Source organism: Ornithodoros turicata, chromosome 8, assembly GCF_037126465.1.
Source record: "Ornithodoros turicata isolate Travis chromosome 8, ASM3712646v1, whole genome shotgun sequence".
Lineage (NCBI taxonomy): Eukaryota > Metazoa > Arthropoda > Arachnida > Ixodida > Argasidae > Ornithodoros > Ornithodoros turicata.
The window spans coordinates 30502139-30524291 of record NC_088208.1 but is presented as its reverse complement, the minus strand read 5'-3'; the positions used below and the strand labels follow the sequence as shown (position 1 = coordinate 30524291).

Sequence of the window (22153 nt, the reverse complement as noted above, 5' to 3'; positions counted from 1 at the left end):
GTTATTAGCGAGAAGTATGTAGCAACGCAAGACTCGTCGAGATTCGTTACGCACGTGTTGCGCACCTGAGCAACCTGAGATGGCCCGTTCCGTGCTTCCAGAGCTTTCTCCTGAGCTTTGGAGGATGCAAGAGAGAGAGAGAGGAGGAGACATATGTATATATAGATAGTCCTTCGTGGGAGAGGGTAAAAGAAGAGGGAAAGGGAAAAGGAACCGACATCTCATATGAACTCCCGATGATGAGATGCGGCCATGGCGAAGGGGCGACTGAGAGAGAGGAGAGGGGAGGCATTGTTTATGCGCGCTATTTGTTATGCTTATCCTCCAGACGTTTTGTATAGAGGGGAAGTATAAGAGGGAGAAGAATGCCGTTATGAATATCGATTGCACAAGCAAGTCCTCTCGTCTCTCTGCATATCGCATGACCGCATTTTTCCAGACCGCTCGCATGCATGTCATACCCCCCGTCCGATTTGTTTTCCCTAATGGTCGTCGGAATGTGGGAAGTTCTGCCTCTTTCTCCCTCCTCCTTTTTTGTTTTTGTTTCTGCGTATGGATTCTAGAAGGGTTATAAAAGCAGGGACATTGTGCTTCTGATGCATAGAATTCGGATCTTGCTACAACAACAACGGCAAAACGGCAAAAAAAGAAGTAAATTCTGGTGAGAGGGAACTAAAATGGGGAGTGACCGCAATCTAGGGGATCAGAAGTTGTACTTGGTCCTCAGCAGGGGCGTAGCCAGGTGGTTTGGGGGTTCACCCCCCCCCCCCCCCCCCCAACGAAATCGTACCTTCGGTAGTGCATTTGGGAGAGGGAAACGAGGGCAGAATCCTCCTTCCCCATTTAAAATCCCCATAGAACCCCCCTGGGAATATTTTCTGACTACCACAGTGGTCCCCAGTTTACTCCCTTTTTTTCTTGGCGTGTAGGGTGGCGTCATCCCTCTTTCCATTTCTTCTCATAGTGAGTGCGGAAATCTGGTTCCACAGAATAGCGAGCAGCAATGGTGTCCTAAATCGACGCATAAAATAATGCGCACGCAATATTGCGTAGCTCGAGTTTGAGAAAAGTACCTAATAATGTAACCCGTGCTCGGAAACAGGAAAGGATGAAATGGGCATATAATCAAGTGGGCTGACAACGCCATCTAGGCGAACGACGGGACGGTGACATTTCTCCAGGGGGGGGGGGGGGGTCTCCAGAGGGGGGGAATACGTGATGCATGTGATCGCATCGAAAGAACGGTTAAAAAGCAAGCGAAGTGGTAGCGGAGATTCATAACGAACAAGCAGACCAGGTACGACAGGAAAAAAAGTACAAGGTCGACCTTGTTCATGTACATTTATCTTGTCGCACTTGTTGTTTGCTGTCTTGTTTTGTTTCGTGTCGCATTAGAATTTTCGCGTGAAAAATGACGCGAAATGCACCGTGGTATAGACCTGTTTATGTGTGGTATGCCTGGTAGACTACTACCAGCTAGGTCTACTACTGGTATACACCTGGTATAGACCTGTTTCTGTGCCTGGTAGACTACTACCAGGTAGGTCTGCTACTGGTATACACCTGGCTAGGTGGCGCGAGTGAGCAGCAACATCAGCGCCCCAAAAATATGCAACGCGCAGTCGTTAGTGGTCGATGGCAGCACTTTCGAGTACATGGTACCTAGTTGTTCGCACTTGGCAAGATGCGCCGCTTTATCTGTGGTAGTCCTACAGGCAGACCCCGGCAAAACTCACTCGTGAGCACGCTCATTCATGCTCACTCACGCTCAATTCGGCCAATGAACTGAGCGTGAGTGAGCGAGCAGATAGTGGAGCGGATAGTGAGTGAGCGAGGCAGAGGACTGGGCAGGCGGTGAGTGAACTTGAGTGAGCGAGAGTCGACACTCCTGAGGTCAGACTGAAACATCCACGTCGCAGGAGGACACAATGCGTAACCACGTCGAGGAGGTCCCGTTGAAAGTGTAGCGGCCTGTAATCACGTGACTTCATAGCTAATTTGACTACCTATTTATACCTATTAGCTGACTGCCTGGTTAGCTGATGCTAAGTGATATCAGCTGAAATTAGCTGATAATAGCTGATTCATGATATTAGCTGATGCTAGCTGATGTCAGCTCAAATAGTTAATATTAGCTAAATTAGCTGATATTAGCTGATGTAACTGAGATTAGCTGATATTAGCTGACTACCTGATTAGACGATATAAGCTGATGATAGTTGACGTCAGCTGAACTAGCTGATATTAACTGAGTTAGCTGATATTAACTGAATTAGCTAATATTAGCTGGCTACCTGATCAGATATTAGCTGATGTGGCTGAGATAAGGTGAATTGGCTCACTCCTTGATTAGCTGATACAAGATGACCATCAATTCACAGGAGCTGACTCCCGATACATATTGAAACATCACCCGAAGACACGTCACCCGAAGACAGAATGCGTAACCGCCCCTATGAGGTCTCGTTGAAAATGTAGCCGGCCTCTGATCACGTGACTTCAGCTACCTATTCAGCTAATTCAGCTACCTATTCATACCTATTAGCAGGCTACCTGATTAGCTTATATTAGCTGACATTAGCTGATGTTAGCCAATATTAGCTGACATTAGCTTATATTAGCTGACATTAGCCGGATTAGCTTGTATTAGCTGACTACCTGATTAGATATTAGCTTACATTAGGTGATGTCGGTTGAAATAGCGGATATTACCTCACATTAGATGAATTCGCTGAAATTAGCTGACGTTAGCTGAGTTAGCTTAGATTAGCTGATATTAGCTGATGTACTGATATTCGCTGTCATTAGCTTATATTAGCTGATTACCTGATTATATATTAGCTTGCATTAGCTGATGCTAGCTGATGTCAGTTGAAATAGCTGATATTACCTCACATTAGCTGAATTAGCTGATATTAGCTGTATTAGCGGACTACCTGACTAGTTGATGCTAGCTCACTACCTATTCGTAGCATCTGACTCCCGATACGTATTGAAGCATCCACGTCACCCGAAGACACAATGAGTATCCTCCTCGACTAGGTCCCGTTGGAAGTGTACATACCCGGTTTCATACCTATTAGATGGCTACCTGACTAGCTTATATTAGCTGGTCTAGCTGATATCTGACATTAGCTGGTGTAGCTGAATTAGCTAATATTAGTTGACTACCCGATTAGATATTAGCTGATGTGGCTGTTATTAGTTGGATTACCTAGTATTAGCTGACTACCTGATTAGATATTAGCTGAGTTAGCTGTTATTAGTTTGATTACCTAATATTAGCTGACTACCTGATTAGATATTAGCTGATGTTAGCTTATATTAGCTGATGTAGTTGATATTAGGTGGACTAGCTCACTACCTGATTAGCTGATACAGGATGACTATAAATTCATAGCATACAGTATAAATATTGAAACGTCACACGAGGACACAGTGTGTAACCGCCTCGAGGAGGTCCCGTTGAAAGTGCAGCCACCCTCTGACCATGCGACTTGATAGCTAATCTGACTACATATACGTACATACGTATTAGCTGGCTACCTGATTAGTGTATATTCGCTTATATTAGCTGAATTTGCTGACATTAGCTGAGCTACCTGATGTTAGCCGAATTAGCTAATATTTGCTGACTTGCTGATTTGCTGACTACCTGATTTGATTAGATTAACTGATTTTAGCTGATGTCAGCTGATATTAGCCGACTACCTGATTAGATGATATTAGCTGGTACTAGCTGATACTATCTGACAATCTATTCATAGCGAATGTCTCCCGCTACCTATTGAAGCATCCAAGTCACTCAAAGACACAATACGTAGACACCTCGAGGAGGCCCTGTTGAAAGTGTAGCCAGCCTCTGATCACGTAACTTCACAGCTAATTCGACTACCCACGAGTGAACTTGAGTGGGCGAGAGCCAAAACTGCCGAGGTACGCATACAGGTTTTATAGCTTTCCTTGGCGCCACGCCGCTTGAATCACCATGCATGCAAGACCAGCGAATGAAACTACCTTCTTTTGCATCCTTGGCCGCTTGGGCCCGAAATGGCGCTGTGCAGGCTTTGCCGCAACAGCCCTATACGTAACAGGTGCAGCTTTCTGAGGACGCTGGCTCGAGACTCGAGATCAAAGGAATTTGGAACAGAAATGTCCGAGAGGTATAGGAAGCGGGCATTCAGTATTGATTTACGCCGATTCCTTCACAATGACGCTGGTGTCACCACGACTGCTCCTCCCTTTGCGTCTTGTTAACGAAGGACGATACTGTACAATGGGGAGAAGATACCGCTTCCAGGGACACGACCGAAAGAAATCGACTTTTTATTTCTTCCCACTCTGTTCCGTTCGCTATTGGCAGAAAAGGTTGAAAGGAGTGCTCCCCATTGTGAACGGAATCGCGACTAAAGTGCAGGAAGACATCTGGTTCCGACGCTCGCTTCGACGTCACTGCTTCAACGTCTGCTGTCCTCTATCTCTGCGGGGGCACTGTGTTGTCGCGAGGTCTTCCGAAGTAATTCCGTGTCGAACGTTCGCATTATGGAGAGCTCAGAAAGGAGTTGTGCGCGCTATATAGATTTGATTCGAACGCGTCCTCGTGTCACCGCAGTGACAGCTGACAGGTGCACAATGAATTGTGACTTGTGGGCTCGGAAAGGAGTGAAAAGGTATAAAGTAAAAGGGTATGAAAGGAGAAGTCGCGGTTCTCTTCGAGTGTGTCATTGGTCTGGTTGAGTAAGAACAGTTATGCTTTCATTTGATCTTCGACGTCGTCCTCGAGCTTGAATTGCAAGTTATACAGTTATAATAACTTGCAACAATGTTTGAGTTCATACATAGCCCCTTCAAGAGTCTTCCGCATATGTGATAGCTACTCAACTTGAGCTAGGGTAGTCCTATAAGAAGTGCTGTATCTACAAGGAGGTGTGGGGGAAACGACTGATCTTGGGAGTCGCTACATTTTCTAGTCCCCTAGACTTGAGACATTTTGTTCCTAATGGTCCTAATGGTCACGGCAGTGCACCTGGTTCCTAAGCGACTAATATATAATATAATATATATCTACATATAAACAAAGTAAACGAGACGTGGACAACAGAAGTTGGAGTATTAAGTAAAACGAGGATTTATTATGAAATAAGCTAGTTAATTAAAAAGCGCTAAGGTACATTTACATCCAGTCGACGTTGCGGCGGAGGCTCCGCCTTCGTCAGGACAAAAGTATTAAGTTAATACTTTTACTTACAATTAATACTCTTGTCCTGACGAAGGCGGAGCCTCCGCAGCAACGTAGACTGAATATAAATTTCCCTTAGCGCTTTTTAACTAGTGTAATTCATAATAAATCCTCGTTTTACTTAATACTCCTACTTCTGTTGTCCACGTCTCGTGTAAGAAGTATAAGAAGTACGGTAAGAGGTACGGTGTACGGTACCACATTCAAGCAACGACTAAAATTCTGTGCCGGCTGTGCTGTCGATTGGTTCCTCGTACACGACATCCCCACATTGACGTTACCAACAACCTGCTAAAACTGTATAATTTTTAGGTAAGATTCTCTCCGTATCGTCCTTTTTGGCCCTTGGCACATTATACGAAACAATGCCCACGAAGTTCGTTCTTCTGTTCCGCGCAAAATATTGTTCCCGTGACATCTGTTACGGAGCCCTTCTATACGACTCTCTCATGCCCCGCAACGCAATCACACGCACCCGTACATCCCACTCGAACCACCCCCCACTCAGCGGCACCTCTTGGGCAGCCGCGGAGCGTCCGACAGCTGTCACGCCCCCCCCCCCCCCCTTTCATTCGCAAATCAGCCACCCTTTCACGCGGACAGCCTGCATGCTCCGGGAGGAAATTTGCGCCATTTAGGTATACGATGTGCAAGAAGGACGCAGGGAAAAGTAGCGCAACGCAGGCGTCCTTTCCCCCCGTCTCCGATCGTGCGTGGAATTTCGCTTCCGGCCGTTCTTCCAAGCTGAAGGGACGGTGCTATGCCGGACAGGCGTTAGATTATGCAGATCAAGGGGAATCGATCTGTTTATGTGTGTGTATGTGTTTGCACTTGTCTCTCCCAGTGCTCCCAAACTGGCGGATACGTAGGCGTTGTACTTGACAGAAGCGAACTTGATGGATGACTGTGTATGCGGGCGACGTTCCCCGGCTGACCACACGCGCTATGGCCGGAGTTCTGCTTATGCGGTACGACGTCTGTGTCCATTAGTGCCGGCCATTTTTAACGTCCATTAAGCGTAACTCAGTTCTATAGGAACTGCGAGGTCGTTTCTGGGATATACCGTATTTTCCGGCGTATAACGCGCATTATACAATAAAAAAGTGCTCTGAAGACGTCCTGCGCGTTGTCTGACGGCACGCGTTATACACGGAGATGTTTTCCCTATTAGTTCCTTTTCGGGTCGGTGACGTACAAATTCTATCCACTTCCAGGGTGGACTGTGGTTTGCTCCCACATCTCTTAGGGTCAATTGACGAAACCGGCGAAAGGACACTGGAGTTCATAAACGGTTAATGGTGCTGCTTAAGGATGCTATTCAGCAGTCAATAATCTTGAATTCATTTCGGAAGAATGTCGTGATTGAGAAGGGACGCGAAACGGAAAGCAGAGAGGAGACTGAAGAATATTATGACAGCGACGGCTGTTGCATCGGAGTTTAACGGATTTGACTAAATGTGTTTCAAATATAGCATATGCATATATGATGCACCGCTTTGGTTTATTGTGTATACTGGTGGCAGCACAGAAGCTTGTAGCACCATTGCGGTGCGCGTTATACATTGAGCATTTTTTCAAATTCGGCCCGTTTTTAGGGGTGCGCGTTATACACAGGAAAATACGGTAGTTCTCTTATAGAATTAAGTCTATAGTATTAGTTCTTTTATATTATCCTTTGCAAGTTTTTATCGTAAGCCATAGCGGCGCTGCGCTTTCGGTTTTTATTTTAGGGCGGATTCGGCGCATGTTTTTCGGTGTTTATTTTCATGAAAACTGTGTTTTTCTGTTATTTTTCTGGCGTGTACGTTGTTTACCCTGCAGTTATCGGCGAATATAAGTCGCAGCGTAATTTCAAAACTGTGCGTCTCAGCGCAGCCTTGAAACCAGTAAAAAATTTGCCCCTGTGAGACATCACAACAGGAACACACTTTATTGCTCCACAGCGAAGTGGTGGTACCTAAATCGTAAAAGCAGAGCTCATTTAGGCTTATTGCAGCGATGAATCCCCTAATCTTTCTTCATACATTCATTTGCATTCGGTGTTTTTCGGTTAAAACCGAATGATTAAAAATACCGGCGGTGTTTTCCGTTTAAAACCGACCCCCCTCCCCCCAATTATAGCGCATGTGCTTTGAATCCCCTATGCTCACGCACTATATATTCTACATCATTCTATTCTGAACAGTCTAAAACTCTCTTACAGCGTTATCCGAAAGTATATCAACTGATAACTACTAACTTGTTAGCTAATATATCCGAAGATATATTAACCCTCTCCGAAGCAGATTCCGCTGTTTGAACGCAAAACGCTCTCCTTTGAAATCACCATCGTTATCTCTTCCCTGATGGGAACATAAGACAACACTACTTGGAATAGCACTCGGGGGAACTCTTATAAGTATGACGCCATACGTCAGGGCTCTTCCTCTGCCCCTATTGTATCATCGACGAACAATTTCGCATACCCCAGTTTACGATGGCCAATAAATCTCCGGAACGTTAAGTGGCCAAGTATAAAAATACGGGTGAAAGCAAATATGCGTATACATAAATACACCTAGTGAAGCGTCGAAAATCTAAACGCCAGCTTCCGCGCGGGTGGCACTTTTATGGTGCTTCCGAGATGATAGCTTTTCTCTCCAATATTGCCCTCTGGCGGTGATAACGTCGAGCGCTGCTGTTTTCGAACGGGGAGACGGCAGTTAAGTGAGCTGCCGTATTGACGTCGGTTCCTCTCGTGTGTCACGTGCTCCAGCTGACACACTAAACTGAACAGTATAGTGGGAGGAACGCTCCATATAAATGTTGGATGCAGCCCCTGGTACTCTTCACTGTAATGAGGATGTACGGTTTAAAAAAAAAAGAAAAGTGGTATTTTCCTTCTTCCTCTTGAGTCCTCTATACGTCATGAGGGCAAATAATTGTCTAGGAAGAACTGGAAGCCCCAGATTCACTGCTTCTCCGGTTTTTGCACCGACGCCAAACGTAACGCTGAAGCGGGTAGACATATCAAGGTGACGTTACCTGTGCCTTGTTTGACTACATCTAACTGCATGCTAACTGCGCTAAAACTGTGAGTGCGACACGTGCCCATCGGAGACCAATGAGAACTCTCCTGCGCTTTGTTGGTGCGCCAGTTAGTTAGTAAAGAGTCGCCTGGGGCGCCTCGCTGGGCACCGTCGTCAACATGACAACGCGCGCGCCACGTGACCCCGCTTCGTCGGGCGAAGCGTCCGCGTCGCAGGCGCGCATCCCGTTGTAATGATGGTTTGGCCATTGAACCCCAGTTATGTCTAATCAGTCCTGCCCATGGTCCTGCCCAGTCCCCTCGCTAAAAACAGAAAAAGAAAAAAACGAGGACAACGTACAAGAAAGGACAACGCCTGTCTTGTTCTTCTCTGTCCCTGTGGTCTTAGCGCTGTGGTTGCATGAATTCAGATCATCACCAGCTAGTCCAGAACAGGTGTTCACGAGATGCCGCTGGCTCGTGTCGTGTTGTGTGTGCGAGGAAACATGTAGGAGAGATTGCGAAGAGAGTGAGTGCGTTTTCTGTTCGTTGAATGGCATGGCGTCGGTAAGCCGTGTCAGTGTAGAGTAATGGTTATAACGCGCTTGACCAGCAGTCAGGAGGTGCGGTTTCGATGCCACTGTCGCTTTCTTGTTTCTTTCGGCGACAGCCATATCGGCTCGTACAGAGATATGGTTAACATTTGGCCATCTAATCGACCGCCTCCGAGGCAACAAGCACTCAAGACGAGGAAGAGCTAAAAGACCTAAAGGGACACTCGTCAAACACTGCGTTGGCAGAGTTGCACCGAACGTGTTGTGTCTACCGATCCGTGCACATACTTTTTACAAAAGCAGCTTTATTCCGAGTTTGCTTTGCCATGGCAGTATTGTTCTTAGTGCTTTCCAACGGAGGATTCGCCGTTTGCGTTTCTAATTGTGTTTGGTGGGACAAAAGGATCTCCGGAACAAAGAACATGGAAGGCGCCAGGGAGCGAAACGGAGCAAACAAAAGAAAGAAAGAAAGAAAAAGGAAGACGACGAGGGGGGACGGTGATATGTCTCCGTCGGGGCTAATTTAGTCTCCTTTTATGGCGTCGGTAGCATTCTTCATCAAGTGTGCTTCGTGAACGAACGGTTGCTGTCACCATTAGGTGCGAGCTCTCCATTCGCGAACCTTTTGTGTACTTCTCGAGAGCTGAACTCGAGAAACGAGAGTTGAAATTGCCAGGTGCCACAACGGGGTCAAGAAATTATATTTTACTTCGTCTTCTATACCCTCAATACGCGAAATATGAATACATTCAGCGAGAACTCGCAAACATAGTAGTTTCGGTTTCTCCAATATTAGGTGACGTCATCGAGAGCTCTATCTCTTAGCAATAGCGCGCGTCTCTGCCCTCCGCCTCACGTTGGAAAACTGCCAGAAGCTGTGGTGAAAGAGACGGAAATTGACCTTCAATGAACAATGTTGCCAGACGCATGTCAGATGGAGCGCCCTGTGACATCACTAAAAAAAAGATACCTCCGCGTATCACAGACAAACAATACTTCGAAGAATATATAATGTGAGACACGCAGTTTGCGATTGACATAAACTCGGCGGGATCCCTAGTGGAACGGACCTTGTCCGAGTATGTGTACGCGCATGCGCAACCTCCTGCACGCTGCCGCCATGTTAGATGGGGTAAAATAATCTGCTTCGAGGATATGTGGACGTTTGAATCCGGTACTTGACGATGCTTTGTACTCAATCCCGTAATGCTCTTTTACTTTTTTTTTTCTTCTCTTTTCCTGTCTTCTCTTTTTAAGTTTGCCGCCGGGTCGCGATGGTTACTGGCATGGAAACACGACGTACGACATTCCGCCGCTAGGGGCGATGCGAACATGGAAATTGTCCATTGACAAATGATTGGCCATCCAAAGAAACAGAAAATGACACGTGTTCTTGTCCTTTCAGGATGCCTGAGTGCACTGCCTGCACAGGACCCAAGTGAGCCCGCCGTGCAATCTTTCGCATGTTGACACCACACTCAGAAGGACCAAATGTGTCGACATCGGCGCCTCCACTCCCATTCGGTCGTCGCCGACTACCATGACTCCTGCAAGACGGGGGACCTTTGTTTCTTATGACCCGTCTGCTTAAATCACGCTCGGTTCGAATCAATTAATTTAGACACTATTTTTATTTCTCGTTATAATTGTTTCTCTCGTTACTCACTAAGTACCTGTTAGGCGGACGTCGTATTTTTTTTTATGTGTCCCGTTCTATTTCTTATATTTTTTAAAACATTTTTGAAATGATAACAAGGCTGAGCTTCCTTCGAGGCATTTGACAAACACAAAGAGTGGTAGCACAAGTGCGGTGTCTTTGTGTAGGACATAAAAACAAGAAAGTGCGTGTGAATTAGGTGCTGTGCGAGTTGACCGGAACCATGTTGAGGATGCGAGTGCTTCGCATGCACACTTGCAAAGTTGTGCTGACGACTTCCCTAGTGTGGTTCGTAGTGGCTGGACTGTTGCTTATGTATTACACGGAATGCATTGGAACGAACTGTTCGACCAAGACGCAGTCTGTGGAAGGTATCCCGTCGGCCAAAGGGCTCAGGTCGCCCCGCGGGAAGTTCAGGAGCTGGGTACCCGCTGGTAAGTGCATTGCGTTTTACGTGCTGTACGAGAATTTATGTGTAAGAAATGTAAGGAATAACGTAGTTTTTGCCGTGTGTTTGACGTGGCGATAATGACTGATCTATATGCACCGTTATCGCCGAATTAAGTTGTTACATATAGTCACGAGACGAATGTGAACGGCGGTTTGAAAATAGCGTTCGTACTGTCCGGGTATAACGATTAAGTTATTCGGGTATAACGACAGATTCATTATATAACGTTTTCCCCCGTGCATAGCCCACACTCTAAAAATGGGGGGGGGACCCGATAAATATTCGGCTGCATGACGCGCGTCAGGGCGACTTCCTTCGCCATGTTCTTGCAGGGAAGGCTATAGGGACCGTGCGACACCTAAAGGGGGCGCGCTGCTCCGTCGCGACAGCGCCGGCAGTGGCGGTCTTGGACGTATCCGACGTGATACCACGCCGCCCGTTCTATGCATTCTCAAGTGGAACCGTAGCTTGCGTGGCGACCGCCGTAATTAGAAGGGCTAATTTTCGAAGTGCAAATAATGTGGAACCTTTCTGGGGCGCGAACGAAGAGAATGGAGACAAACTGCACAGAAGCAACCACCGTATTTATAATGCATCTAACAGTACGGAAGGAGAACGGCCACTCGCGCCTGTCCGGTCAAAACACCTGTAAGTGATACGTCGAGGGGATGGTTATTTGACCCCTCACAAAATCCTGGCTTGCTAGCGAAGGCTATATACTTGTATTCCTCTGACTCCAGCCATTTGCAATATCATGTTTAGTTTTTACCTCGGCTACCGCCGTAGGCTTGCGCCACGACAGCTGTGAAATGGTCGGTGCGTAAATACTAAACCTTTTGGACAACGTAGAACTTCTGTTCTCACTGTGAGACTCGTCATACCGGGAGCAATATCGGCTCTGGGCACTGGCGATGAAACACCTCAATCATTATCTCGAAATAGGTTGCCGTTTGGTCGGTGTATTTGACGGTGATACAGTATCCAGCGGCGTTTCACCGTCACGAAAGTGGCAACTGTAAATCATTGATCATTTTGCAGGTCCTCATTCAGTTTCATTGAAACTAGAACAAAAGAAATAGAATATATTCGCTCATGTTGTGCACACCTCATGCAATGGCCGAACGCGCGTCACAAACGCTATTCGCTGCGAGTCTAGTGACCTCGGTGGTATTGGAAGCGTAGAAACCACGAGAAATGAAGCATGAAGCTAATGAAGAGTTCTTTTAGGTACTGGCACAGTTAGCGATGCTGTGGCAAAAAAAGATGCCCGCACTTCACATGCAAACAAAGCTGGCTACGCGGCGGCTATCACGCAAGGTACTTTCTCCGGAGGCCGCATCGCGGCGCCACCAGTTTGTCGCACAGTCCCTATAGCAGTTACCTGTACCCGTGTCTGTCTGTCTGTCTCTGTTTGTTTGTTTGTTTGTTTGTTTGTTTGTTTGTTTGTTTGTTTGTTTTACATTTCTCATACAGGGAAATGAAAGTGTTCAGTCAGAAAGCGTTCAGACTAAGAACGGCATGAAATGTAGTCAGTCTATCCCGTCTATCTTCCTATAATATCTCTGTGGTCTGTCCTAACAGAGTTAATCCGCCTTGGAAAGTATATACTGCAGCAGCATCAGGTGCGGCGTATAGCGCAAATAATTTCCATGTCGGTGCACTATTTGTCGCGACGTTGAGTGATGCGGCACACTATCACAGCCAATACGCTATACAAGTAGGTCAGCTGTCTGCGCAGCTCCCAAGTTCCCTCTCTTCCCTACTGCCCGTGGAGCGACCTCATTGGTTCCTGCCCCAAACTAAGTGGGAACCATTTCGCGAATATAATAAAGTGTTCTGCATTGTCGTGCAGAACGCATTTTACAGATATGCAGTGATGGCGGACAAAGCGTCCGTCCGTGGTATCTCCTGTAAAGCGTGCTTTCACTGCACCGCCGCAGTGTACGCCGGAGAAGTAACCGAGCCATAATTCTCTCCTCGAAACCTTTAACGCAATGTTTCGGCGCTGTTGTAATTGGGTGCGATAGTGAAGCCACTCCCTCGCGTTTGCTTAGGTCCACGCTTTGGGAAGGCGGTAATGGATTACAGTTCCGTGCAGACTTACTTTCGTGATCGATTTGCGAACGCTACACCGTAGAATGCATTCTTCACACGTAGATCTGATGGAGTCGAGCGAAATACCGCTGCCGAATCTTTTTATGGCTTTCGAATGTCTAGCCTCGAAGACGCTGGCCACCGCTAATGCCGGGGCTCCCGGAGGGAATGCCTCGTTCGGGACTTCGTCACACTTTAAACGCGTGCGTAACGCACGCGTTTAAACCCGCGTTTACGCGTAAACGTGCGTTAGGTAAACGTTACGCACACGAAGATGCGGTATTCATTGGCTTTCATACTTTCCTATGAAGGCTTCTTTGTTCTCGTTCTGTGCAAGGATTGTGCCAAGGCTCAAATTGTGTCAAGGATTTTTGACAACTCTCACGATTTTTTTCTTCGGGTCTTTTTTTAAACAACAAAACATCGTCTTGAAATGTCCCTGCATTTCTTTCGTGACATCACAATTTATCCGGGCACGAAGTTGTTTTGCATTCACTTACCATGTATACACCATCGTTATCTACAGCCTTCCATAAGTGTATCAGATGTTGTGTTGCCTGCTGTTCTGAAACATGTGCTGAAATTTTCTTTCAGAGCTGAACACAAATCCTTCACACTTACCCGGGGAAGGTGGTCGCGCTGTAGTCATAGGCAAGGAGGAGGAAGCCCTGAAGAAGGAAAAATTCAAGCTGAATCAGTTTAACCTCTTGGCCAGCGATAGGATTGCACTCAACAGATCTCTATCAGACGTCAGGCTAGCCAAGTGAGTGTGCACTAGCGATGCTTGGCTTCAGGAATTTTTGCTTCATTTCATATTATTCACTTGCCGGTTATTGTTGACATTATTTCAGAAACACAAGAATATTCTCAAGTTCTAAAGTATTATATATAATATACAACTTGCTCTCGAATATATATAAAATGCCTATATTTTTATATATTTAACTAATAGAGCATAGATTAGATTTAGATTAGAAATTTAGATAATGTCAGTGCCGTCGCGTGCGTCTCGTCTCTTCACCGTGTTTCCTAGCACGGCATTTAAAACACTCTTTTAAACCAACCTGTCCAGCTTTTAATGCTCAATTTCATGTAGATAAATTTAGATAAATGTGAATATTCTATGAAAAGTGGTATCACTCCACATATATCCTTACAAAAACACATTCTGTGAGAAGGAGGACGAGTGTTTTGTCGCATGTGTTTATTTTCAACATAGACATTATCCAACTGAACCAAAGAGAAAAAAATGTCAGACTGAGCTCTCGTGGTCGCAGTCGGCGCACCATAGACTAGCGAGCAAGAGTTGTCCCTACCTAGCACTGACAGTAGTGATAAATTATCGCTTCTGTCATGCTGCTCAGCTTGTAGAAGCAAATGTTGCATGACCAAGAGCCCCAAATGCAGCGTACATGTAGCACAATTTGGCTCTGCTCAAATCGAAAGGAGCATTCTGCTAATTTTCTTCAGTAAGAAATTTTGCTTTTGGTTGAGGACTTGTTTCTTGTATATATTTTGGTTTTTCAGCATGACCCTTTTAATTCACCCTACAGGTGTAAAGATAAAGTGTACCCAGAAAAGCTTCCAACCACGTCGATTGTGATAGTTTTCCACAATGAAGCCTGGTCGACGTTATTACGGACAGTGCACAGTGTCATGAGAACAGCACCAAGGGCTTTGCTAGAGGAAATCATTCTTGTGGATGACGCTAGCGACAGGGGTAAGGGATCAGAAATTTCAGTTCCGATGGCAGCCATCTTGGTAAAGTTGTCTGACGTTTGCCATTTGATATTGTTCTGTTGCCAGAGCATCTTGGGAAACAGCTAGAAGACTATGTATCTAAGCTAGAAGTTCCTGTTCATGTAAGTAGATCTTGTGTTCTTCGATATAGCCATAGGAAAGTTGCTGTGTCGTTTTCTTTTTTTATCAAGAACGTTTGTGTGTGTGTGTGTGTGGGGGGGGGCTATATATATATATACATATATGTATATAATGAGGGGCAAAAATATATATATATATATATATCCTGTTCAGCTTACGATGATCTATAGAACTATTTGATCACTCAAACAGAAAAAAATGCCAAATCTGCAGATAGCAGCGCCTGAACAGCTTCATTTAGCACCGCCTTTAACAACTTTGTCTTAACAAGCTCTTTGTCATCTTTTGACATCTGCATTTAATGAGTTTTTGCTGACTGAAATAGGGTGCTTTCTAGGTTTGTCTCAAGATGGATATTGAGCCTTTCTGTAGGGATTACACAAATCGCCTGTCTACATGTTGAGGAGGCAAAGCGCTTGGAAGTTGGTCCGCAAGCAACAATTGCCTGTGTTACGATAAGAGCTCACATTTCCCTGCTAACACGCCTTATTCATGGACTGACTTTTCCAAGTCTAAAGTGAAGGTTGCTTTACACTCTTTTACATCATCTGCATCTGTACTGGCATGAGGAGAGGCACGAAAATGCCTAGAATCCCTAGTTTGTGCTGATAAGAAAACATCCTGTAAAACATTCTTGAGGAAGAGCACAGATGTAACCTGACAACATTTCTCAGTATCTCATTAAAGCTTGAAAGCTTAACCAGTGTGGTCTGTCAGCTACCCTTTTAGTTGATTTTCTAACCCTTTAAGCAGAGTGGTTTACAGCGTATGAATTTTTGAAACTATTTTTTGTGCAGGTGATGCGCACTGGTAAGCGGTCCGGCTTGATCCGTGCTCGTCTAATCGGTGCTGAAGCCGTCAAGGGACAAGTGATAACATTTCTGGACGCTCACTGTGAATGCACAGAAGGGTGGCTAGAGCCCCTCTTGGCACGCATTGCAGAGGACAGGTAATAACTGGAAGCAAATACTATGGTATTGACAACTGCCTTTACTCAGTGTCTGTGGCAGTTTTGTTGCTGCAAACTGTAATGGTAGACTAGTGTCCTTTTTATTATCCTAACTATATTCTCCTATCTGCACCACACCCCTTCAGAAGTGGAAAAGAGGGAAAACTTAAATTGCGGTTTCCTTCGCTCTTAAATCGCAATCAGCGCAACAAATTAATCCAGCTCCATTCGTAACGGCGTGTTTTATTCTGCGAGGAGAAATCATGTCATTCTGATCTTCCAGCGCAAATTTTACTAGCACTGCTAATTGTCGTCTTGCCTTTTACGCTGCTGACCGTTCTGTCTCTCTCTTTCAGGACACGTGTTGTGTGTCCTGTGATTGACGTTATAAGCGATGAAACGTTTGAGTACATTCCTGCCTCGGATATGACATGGGGAGGCTTCAACTGGAAGCTGAACTTCCGGTGGTACAGAGTTCCTCAAAGGGAACTGGATAGGAGGGGAGGGGACAGGACACAGCCTGTCAGGTTTGTTACCCCTTCATATGTTTTTAATGCATTATCATGCACCCTTTATACTTGCAACCGCATTGTAACTTCTATGTCCATTAGAAGCTTCCAGCATTGCTACTGTATCACACTTGTCTGTTAACTATAGCCGTGCACAACTCCATGGGCAAGTACAGTAATTTACAGTGCGCATTGTATTTTGCATACAGATGGGCTTCAGGTTTTTGTACACTTTTACAGTGTTGACCAAAAAAAGGTGCGGGGTTATTGTAACCAAATCAAGGTTTCTCCTTCTGTAGTGATAATAATTTTTATGGTGTGATTTTTTTTGTTTGTGAATTTTTAAGATCTGGAGCCAGTTCACTTCCACGATACTGTCCTGTGTTCTGTTCCCTTTCGATATCGTATTTACTTCAAATTGCTTCGTGTGACCCTCTTTAGGACGCCTACAATGGCTGGTGGACTGTTTTGCATTGACAAGGACTACTTCAACGAACTGGGGAAGTACGACGAAGGGATGGACATTTGGGGCGGAGAGAACCTCGAATTATCATTCAGGGTATGCGGATGTGTATCCTGTCTGACTCCTATCATCCGGCGGTTTGCAACTATATTTTACTGTCAACATACCTGATGCGGGACCTATAAGATTATGCAAACCATTTAATCTAACCTTGCAGATTTGGATGTGTGGAGGCCAACTGGAAATTGTGACATGCTCCCACGTGGGTCACGTGTTTAGAAAATCTACTCCTTATACGTTCCCCGGCGGAACAAGCAAAATCGTCAACCATAACAATGCTCGCCTGGCTGAAGTCTGGCTTGATGAATGGAAGCAGTTCTACTTTGCCATCAATCCTGGTGAGAAGCAAGACATTAGCTCATGCAAAGTGCTGTAGCACATGAGGAGTCTTCATGAACTAGTCAGCTCTACCAGACTGTGCATCAGATATCTTTCCACCAGAAAATTCCAAATCAAGCTCAAACCAGACTGTGCACTGTTGGTGTTAAGGCAGGTAGTTCGTGCAGTTGGCAGTACCTGGTATGGCTGTAGTTTTTCCATGTCTCTCATTGTGCTCTTCATTGTGCTTTGTTCATGTCTCTAAAAATGTTTGCAGCTATGTGTTGCTGTAGCCAGTATAACATATCATGTGTAGCTAGCATTCTAAAAATGCAGTTAATCGTTCAGATAAGGAAGCATAGACACGTGCTCATATGGTAACAGAATGAACACAAACTGAAACCTGCAGTTGCTTTTATACGATTGATCTTCTGCTTGACTACTTTTTGAGTGACTTTAATACTGACTGGCACATATATTTGAATTTGGCAGTAAATGTGTTTGGTGAAATGTCACATTCCAGCTGCCCAAGCATCAGATAAAGGAGACCTGACGCAAAGAAAGCAGCTTCGTACTAATCTCAAGTGCAACAGCTTCAGGTGGTATCTTGAAAATGTCTACCCAGAGTCACACATGCCCTTGGACTACTATTACCTGGGGGATGTAAGTGACGTTACTGTACTGTATAATCATTGGTCAGAAGCACATTTTTAAAAATTACATTATTACAGGTTACTTATTATTTTCAACATTTTTTAAAATGCCAGTCTGTATCGTTGACGTGCAGTTATTAGCTTTCTCTAAATCGCTAAGAGACTAATTCTTGACTGTACTACTCTTGAACTCTGTGTGGGAACACAAAACTATACAATCATTTGTTATTATTACTAGATAAAGAATGCAGAAACTGCCCATTGTCTTGACACCTTCTCAAGGAAGGGTGGAGAAAACGTGGCTATGGGTGCTTGCCACGGCCAAGGTGGAAATCAAGTATTTGCCTACACCAAGCGGCAGCAGATCATGTCAGACGACAACTGCTTAGACGCTGCTAGTCCACGGGGGCCAGTCAAGTTGATCAGGTGTCACGGGATGGGTGGCAATCAGCTTTGGATTTATGATAAGGAGGTAAGGATTTGAGGCAATTAACATCATTTCAGATGTAGCAATTGTGGAATTAATTGTGGCACATTCTGGATTTCATGTGGTGCTGTGTTAGCAATGCTAGTATGCTATTCGCCCCGAGATCGAACAGTGTCGGCATGCTGCGGAGAAACGAACTACTATTGTGTGGACGCGTCGTCTGCTCTTACATGTTTGTTCAGCGCTTACTGCAGTAGGTGGAGCATTGGGGAACCGAAGGGATCTTCCGGTGAATATATACTAGAATTGCGGAAAAGGAGTATCAATTCCGAACATCGACCCATGTGTTATCCACACTAGAAAGGTGACTGTGTCGGCCCCCCCATAGGTCGATCTCGCAGCAAATATTAAAGAAAGTTGCACAGAAGTCATTTTTAACACCCAGTTTTCTTTGCACAAAACTGCTAAGCAGGCCTGTAAGATGCACAATAAGAGTTAATTCAACCCATAGAACCATAATTATCGCAAATATTTAATTTAAAATTAATCGCAAAAAGCGACCATGCACAACGGCGGTGGAAAGCAGTACCAGCCTGTGATCTGCCTGGGACCTCGCGCTGATGCTACATGGGCCATGCTCGCTGATTGGTCCAGAGAAATGTTGTCTGCTACTAGGCTGTTCGGGGTTCTGAAAAAGCATTGCTCCTGGCTCGGTCACGATTCGGCCCCAATTTTCTGGGGGAACTGGCAAAACTGGTTTACGGCGGCAAAGGGACAGAGCGCTGACCCCCACTGACCAGCGAACCAGAACGAGTTGGCCCTGTAATGTCATCGGTAACGTGGCATCATACTTGTCCTCCTCGTTACACCCAGAGTGGTGAGTTAAGAGAGAACGTGCGGAGCCATGTTTATGTGAGTTTTTTTACTGAGAAACAAATTGCACACATCAAAACCTTTCGCGCTATTCGGTAAAATGACACACACACTTTCATCAGATGTCTTAATGTGAAAATGTTTTGGATGGCACTCTGTACTCCCTTAAGACTTTCTTTGATTGGTGGGTTGGGGGACAAGGCCCTCATTCCTTATCAAGGCAGCTTGATACAATGCCACCCTACTATCAAGATATATGTGTAATGCAAATTATAAGGTAGGCTTCATCCAGAGATTTTAACATAGTGATTTGATGATATGTGATTTTAACATAGGTTAGGAATTGTATTTTAAATTCAGCCACCAGGTTGGGAACTGGAGAACGCTAAGCACTGCGAATTGAACTGAAAAAAAAATCTCATTTCCCGCCTGATTTTACGCTGCCGTTCAACTCCTAGAAAATAAAACCCGAAATCACGAGGGTACATAATTATGAGCAGCTGTGCGGCCTCAACATGGTACTGACCTTGTAACTAGAGATATTTTTCTACTCGCGCACATTAATTATAACTTTTATAGCCAACCATCGGCTGAACACGCACTATTCACCGACTCCTTCTATTTCATTCGAACCCAAGGAGCAGACATTCAAGCACGTGAACACTGCCAGGTGCCTGGACAAGCCAGAACCCCACGACATGACTCTTCCGGTGCTTCGTGAGTGTGACGGTAGATCTTCGCAACGCTGGGTGATGCAGGGGAAGTTCAAATGGCAGGCCACCTAGAGGAAGCTGAAGAACAAACTTCCTCCGCATGACTACAGCTTGAGCAAGACGGATATGCATTCCTCGATGATAGAAAGGGATATTATATGTCCAGAAGACATTCCAAGAATACACATGTTTGCAAGCGTCCTGGAAGCAGTGATGATGCCAGTGTGCCCATACACTGGCTTGTGATTGACGCAGCAAAGGAGGGAGAGAATTCTGCTCGGAACAATCCCTACGTGATTTTTTTCTCTCTCGTTGCCCTCCTGTCTGCACGATTGTGTCAATGTGCAAAAAGACATGAAGGAGGTGAATGGCTTCATGTATGACCTACAGAGGGCAGGACAACTTTATTACGCAGTGGCAACCGAAGTACCACAGTGCTGTGGAGGTGCATAACAAGCAGGACGTATTAGTGTTCCACCGTGTTTGAAATTTTGGGACATCTATATACCAGTTGTGGTCCCAAAATTTTGTTTTATTTTTTTGGACTCGGCTGCAAGGTGTTTGCCCTTCTGGTATCCCGTGTTGAACATGGCACAATGTTACATTCTATTGTTAAGGTTGTCTGTGCTTTTCCTGAAGTAGATGGTAAAGGGAATTCCTTTGTTATGAACATGAAGGTAGAAGTAGCGTGGTATTTTTGTAAAAAAGAAAATGAGAGAGAGGGAGAAAGAGACCTTGTTTCGTTGCTTATACTGTAATGGAATATGGAAATGCGCACATAAATTTCCTTCGATATGTAGAGGGAGCAGCTGCTTCGACATGCCATCCTTCCCTTTATGTTTTGCCTGTTGAAATTCTGTACCAGATTGTATTTGCATTATAACCAGCACTCTGCAATACATAGTACTAGCAGTAAAAACTAGCGTCAGCCAGTTTGCAACAAACTTTAAAGGTTCCAATTCAGTACTGTATGTCTATGCTTGTTTGTGCTGTGTGGTCCGGTATGAGGTTCCTGAGTAACTAATAGGTCCCATTCTGTGAACGGGTAATTTTTAAAAAGAATTGTATTGAATGGTGCTTCTGTTATAATGTCAACAGGGTGCATTGATTTAGTTTACCATGACTAGGCTGTTGTGGTGAAACGTTATTTTTCTGTTGCACTAACACGTCACCATAGCCATCCTGCAGCTTTCTCATGCTGGTGTCTTTCTTTTTTTAGCACATCTTTTATGATATTGCTTTTTGGATCTTGCTGCTACTGAGAGGGGCAGATAACAGCTTTTGAGGCTTCCGGAGCTTTACCGACGCTTAGCCGATCTTCCTGGTTTGCTGTACCCCTCTGTCTTACATGGTCTTTCAGTACGAGTTCCTTCCAACAGAGTATTGGCTCCCTACCTGGATTTATAAAGAAATTCATTTAAAGCTACTGTCTCGAGAAAGGTATTAGTTTACGAGCAATGCATTTATTTGGATGTAATTTGTAACTTATGAATATATCAATATATGTACTGCATTTTGGCGTTCAGTAGACACAGTGCTTTGCTGTTGTCTCCTTGGCCCATGATTCCCTTCTGAATGGAGACACCATTGCTAGTTGATTTGTACAAGAGGGCATCACATGAAAATGTTGAGGAATAAACTGTTTTCTTTTTCCAGGATATTGCCATCTTGTTTACATAAAAATTTGATTGCTAAAATGATGTTCTTAGGACAGTGAACATATTTAAAAACTAAGATAATGAAATTGATAACGACGCAATGCTCCACCAGAAGGCTCTAGGTATCTTCGTAAATGTATTGGCTCATGCTATAACAGATTGTGATATTCTACGGTATTTAGATGTACAAAATCTCCAAATCGTCGACATGCTGCTGTTTGTGTGGTGCCAGAAGTATGGTGTTGGCATATAACTAGAGTCTGACTTTTTCGGGTTAAACGCGATTCTGCCTGATTGTGCCCCCAAATCAGTTTTGGACCAATTCCAACGTATCACATACACGATTTAGTAGCAACCTGGGCACATGTCTAATGAAAATATCTGAATGCAACGATATATACTATGCAAGGCATATTTAATGTTACATCATGTGATGTTTGTGACTATAAATTGCAAAGAATGTGTGTTTGACAGATGTGTGCACTTCTAACCATGTGCCGCTTGCTGGACAGAAAGAAAAAAGTAACCTGATAACATCAGATTCTATCGATCGGTAGCACCCGATTTTACCCTGAATTTCAGATTTCAAAATTGCACCCAATCTTTCAAACCAAAAAAATCCGAGAAGGACGTTTTACCCAAAAAAT

General features: G+C 44.8%; 1 protein-coding gene across 4 annotated transcripts in view; it reads left to right on the top strand.

The window, feature by feature from the left end:
• Positions 1–21506, top strand: part of LOC135366924 (polypeptide N-acetylgalactosaminyltransferase 5-like) — a 110900-nt gene extending 89394 nt beyond the window's left edge. For all 4 annotated transcript variants that reach the window (XM_064599917.1, XM_064599916.1, XM_064599919.1 and 1 more), the window contains 11 exons: positions 10206–10891; positions 13597–13765; positions 14556–14722; positions 14809–14864; positions 15681–15832; positions 16189–16359; positions 16783–16900; positions 17022–17202; positions 17706–17845; positions 18074–18307; positions 19774–21506. In XM_064599917.1, coding sequence (XP_064455987.1) covers positions 10681–10891; positions 13597–13765; positions 14556–14722; positions 14809–14864; positions 15681–15832; positions 16189–16359; positions 16783–16900; positions 17022–17202; positions 17706–17845; positions 18074–18307; positions 19774–19920 — 1746 coding nt within the window. In that variant the 5' untranslated portion in view covers positions 10206–10680 and the 3' untranslated portion in view covers positions 19921–21506. The remainder of the gene's footprint in view (positions 1–10205; positions 10892–13596; positions 13766–14555; positions 14723–14808; positions 14865–15680; positions 15833–16188; positions 16360–16782; positions 16901–17021; positions 17203–17705; positions 17846–18073; positions 18308–19773) is intronic.
• The last annotated feature ends 647 nt before the right edge of the window (positions 21507–22153 follow it).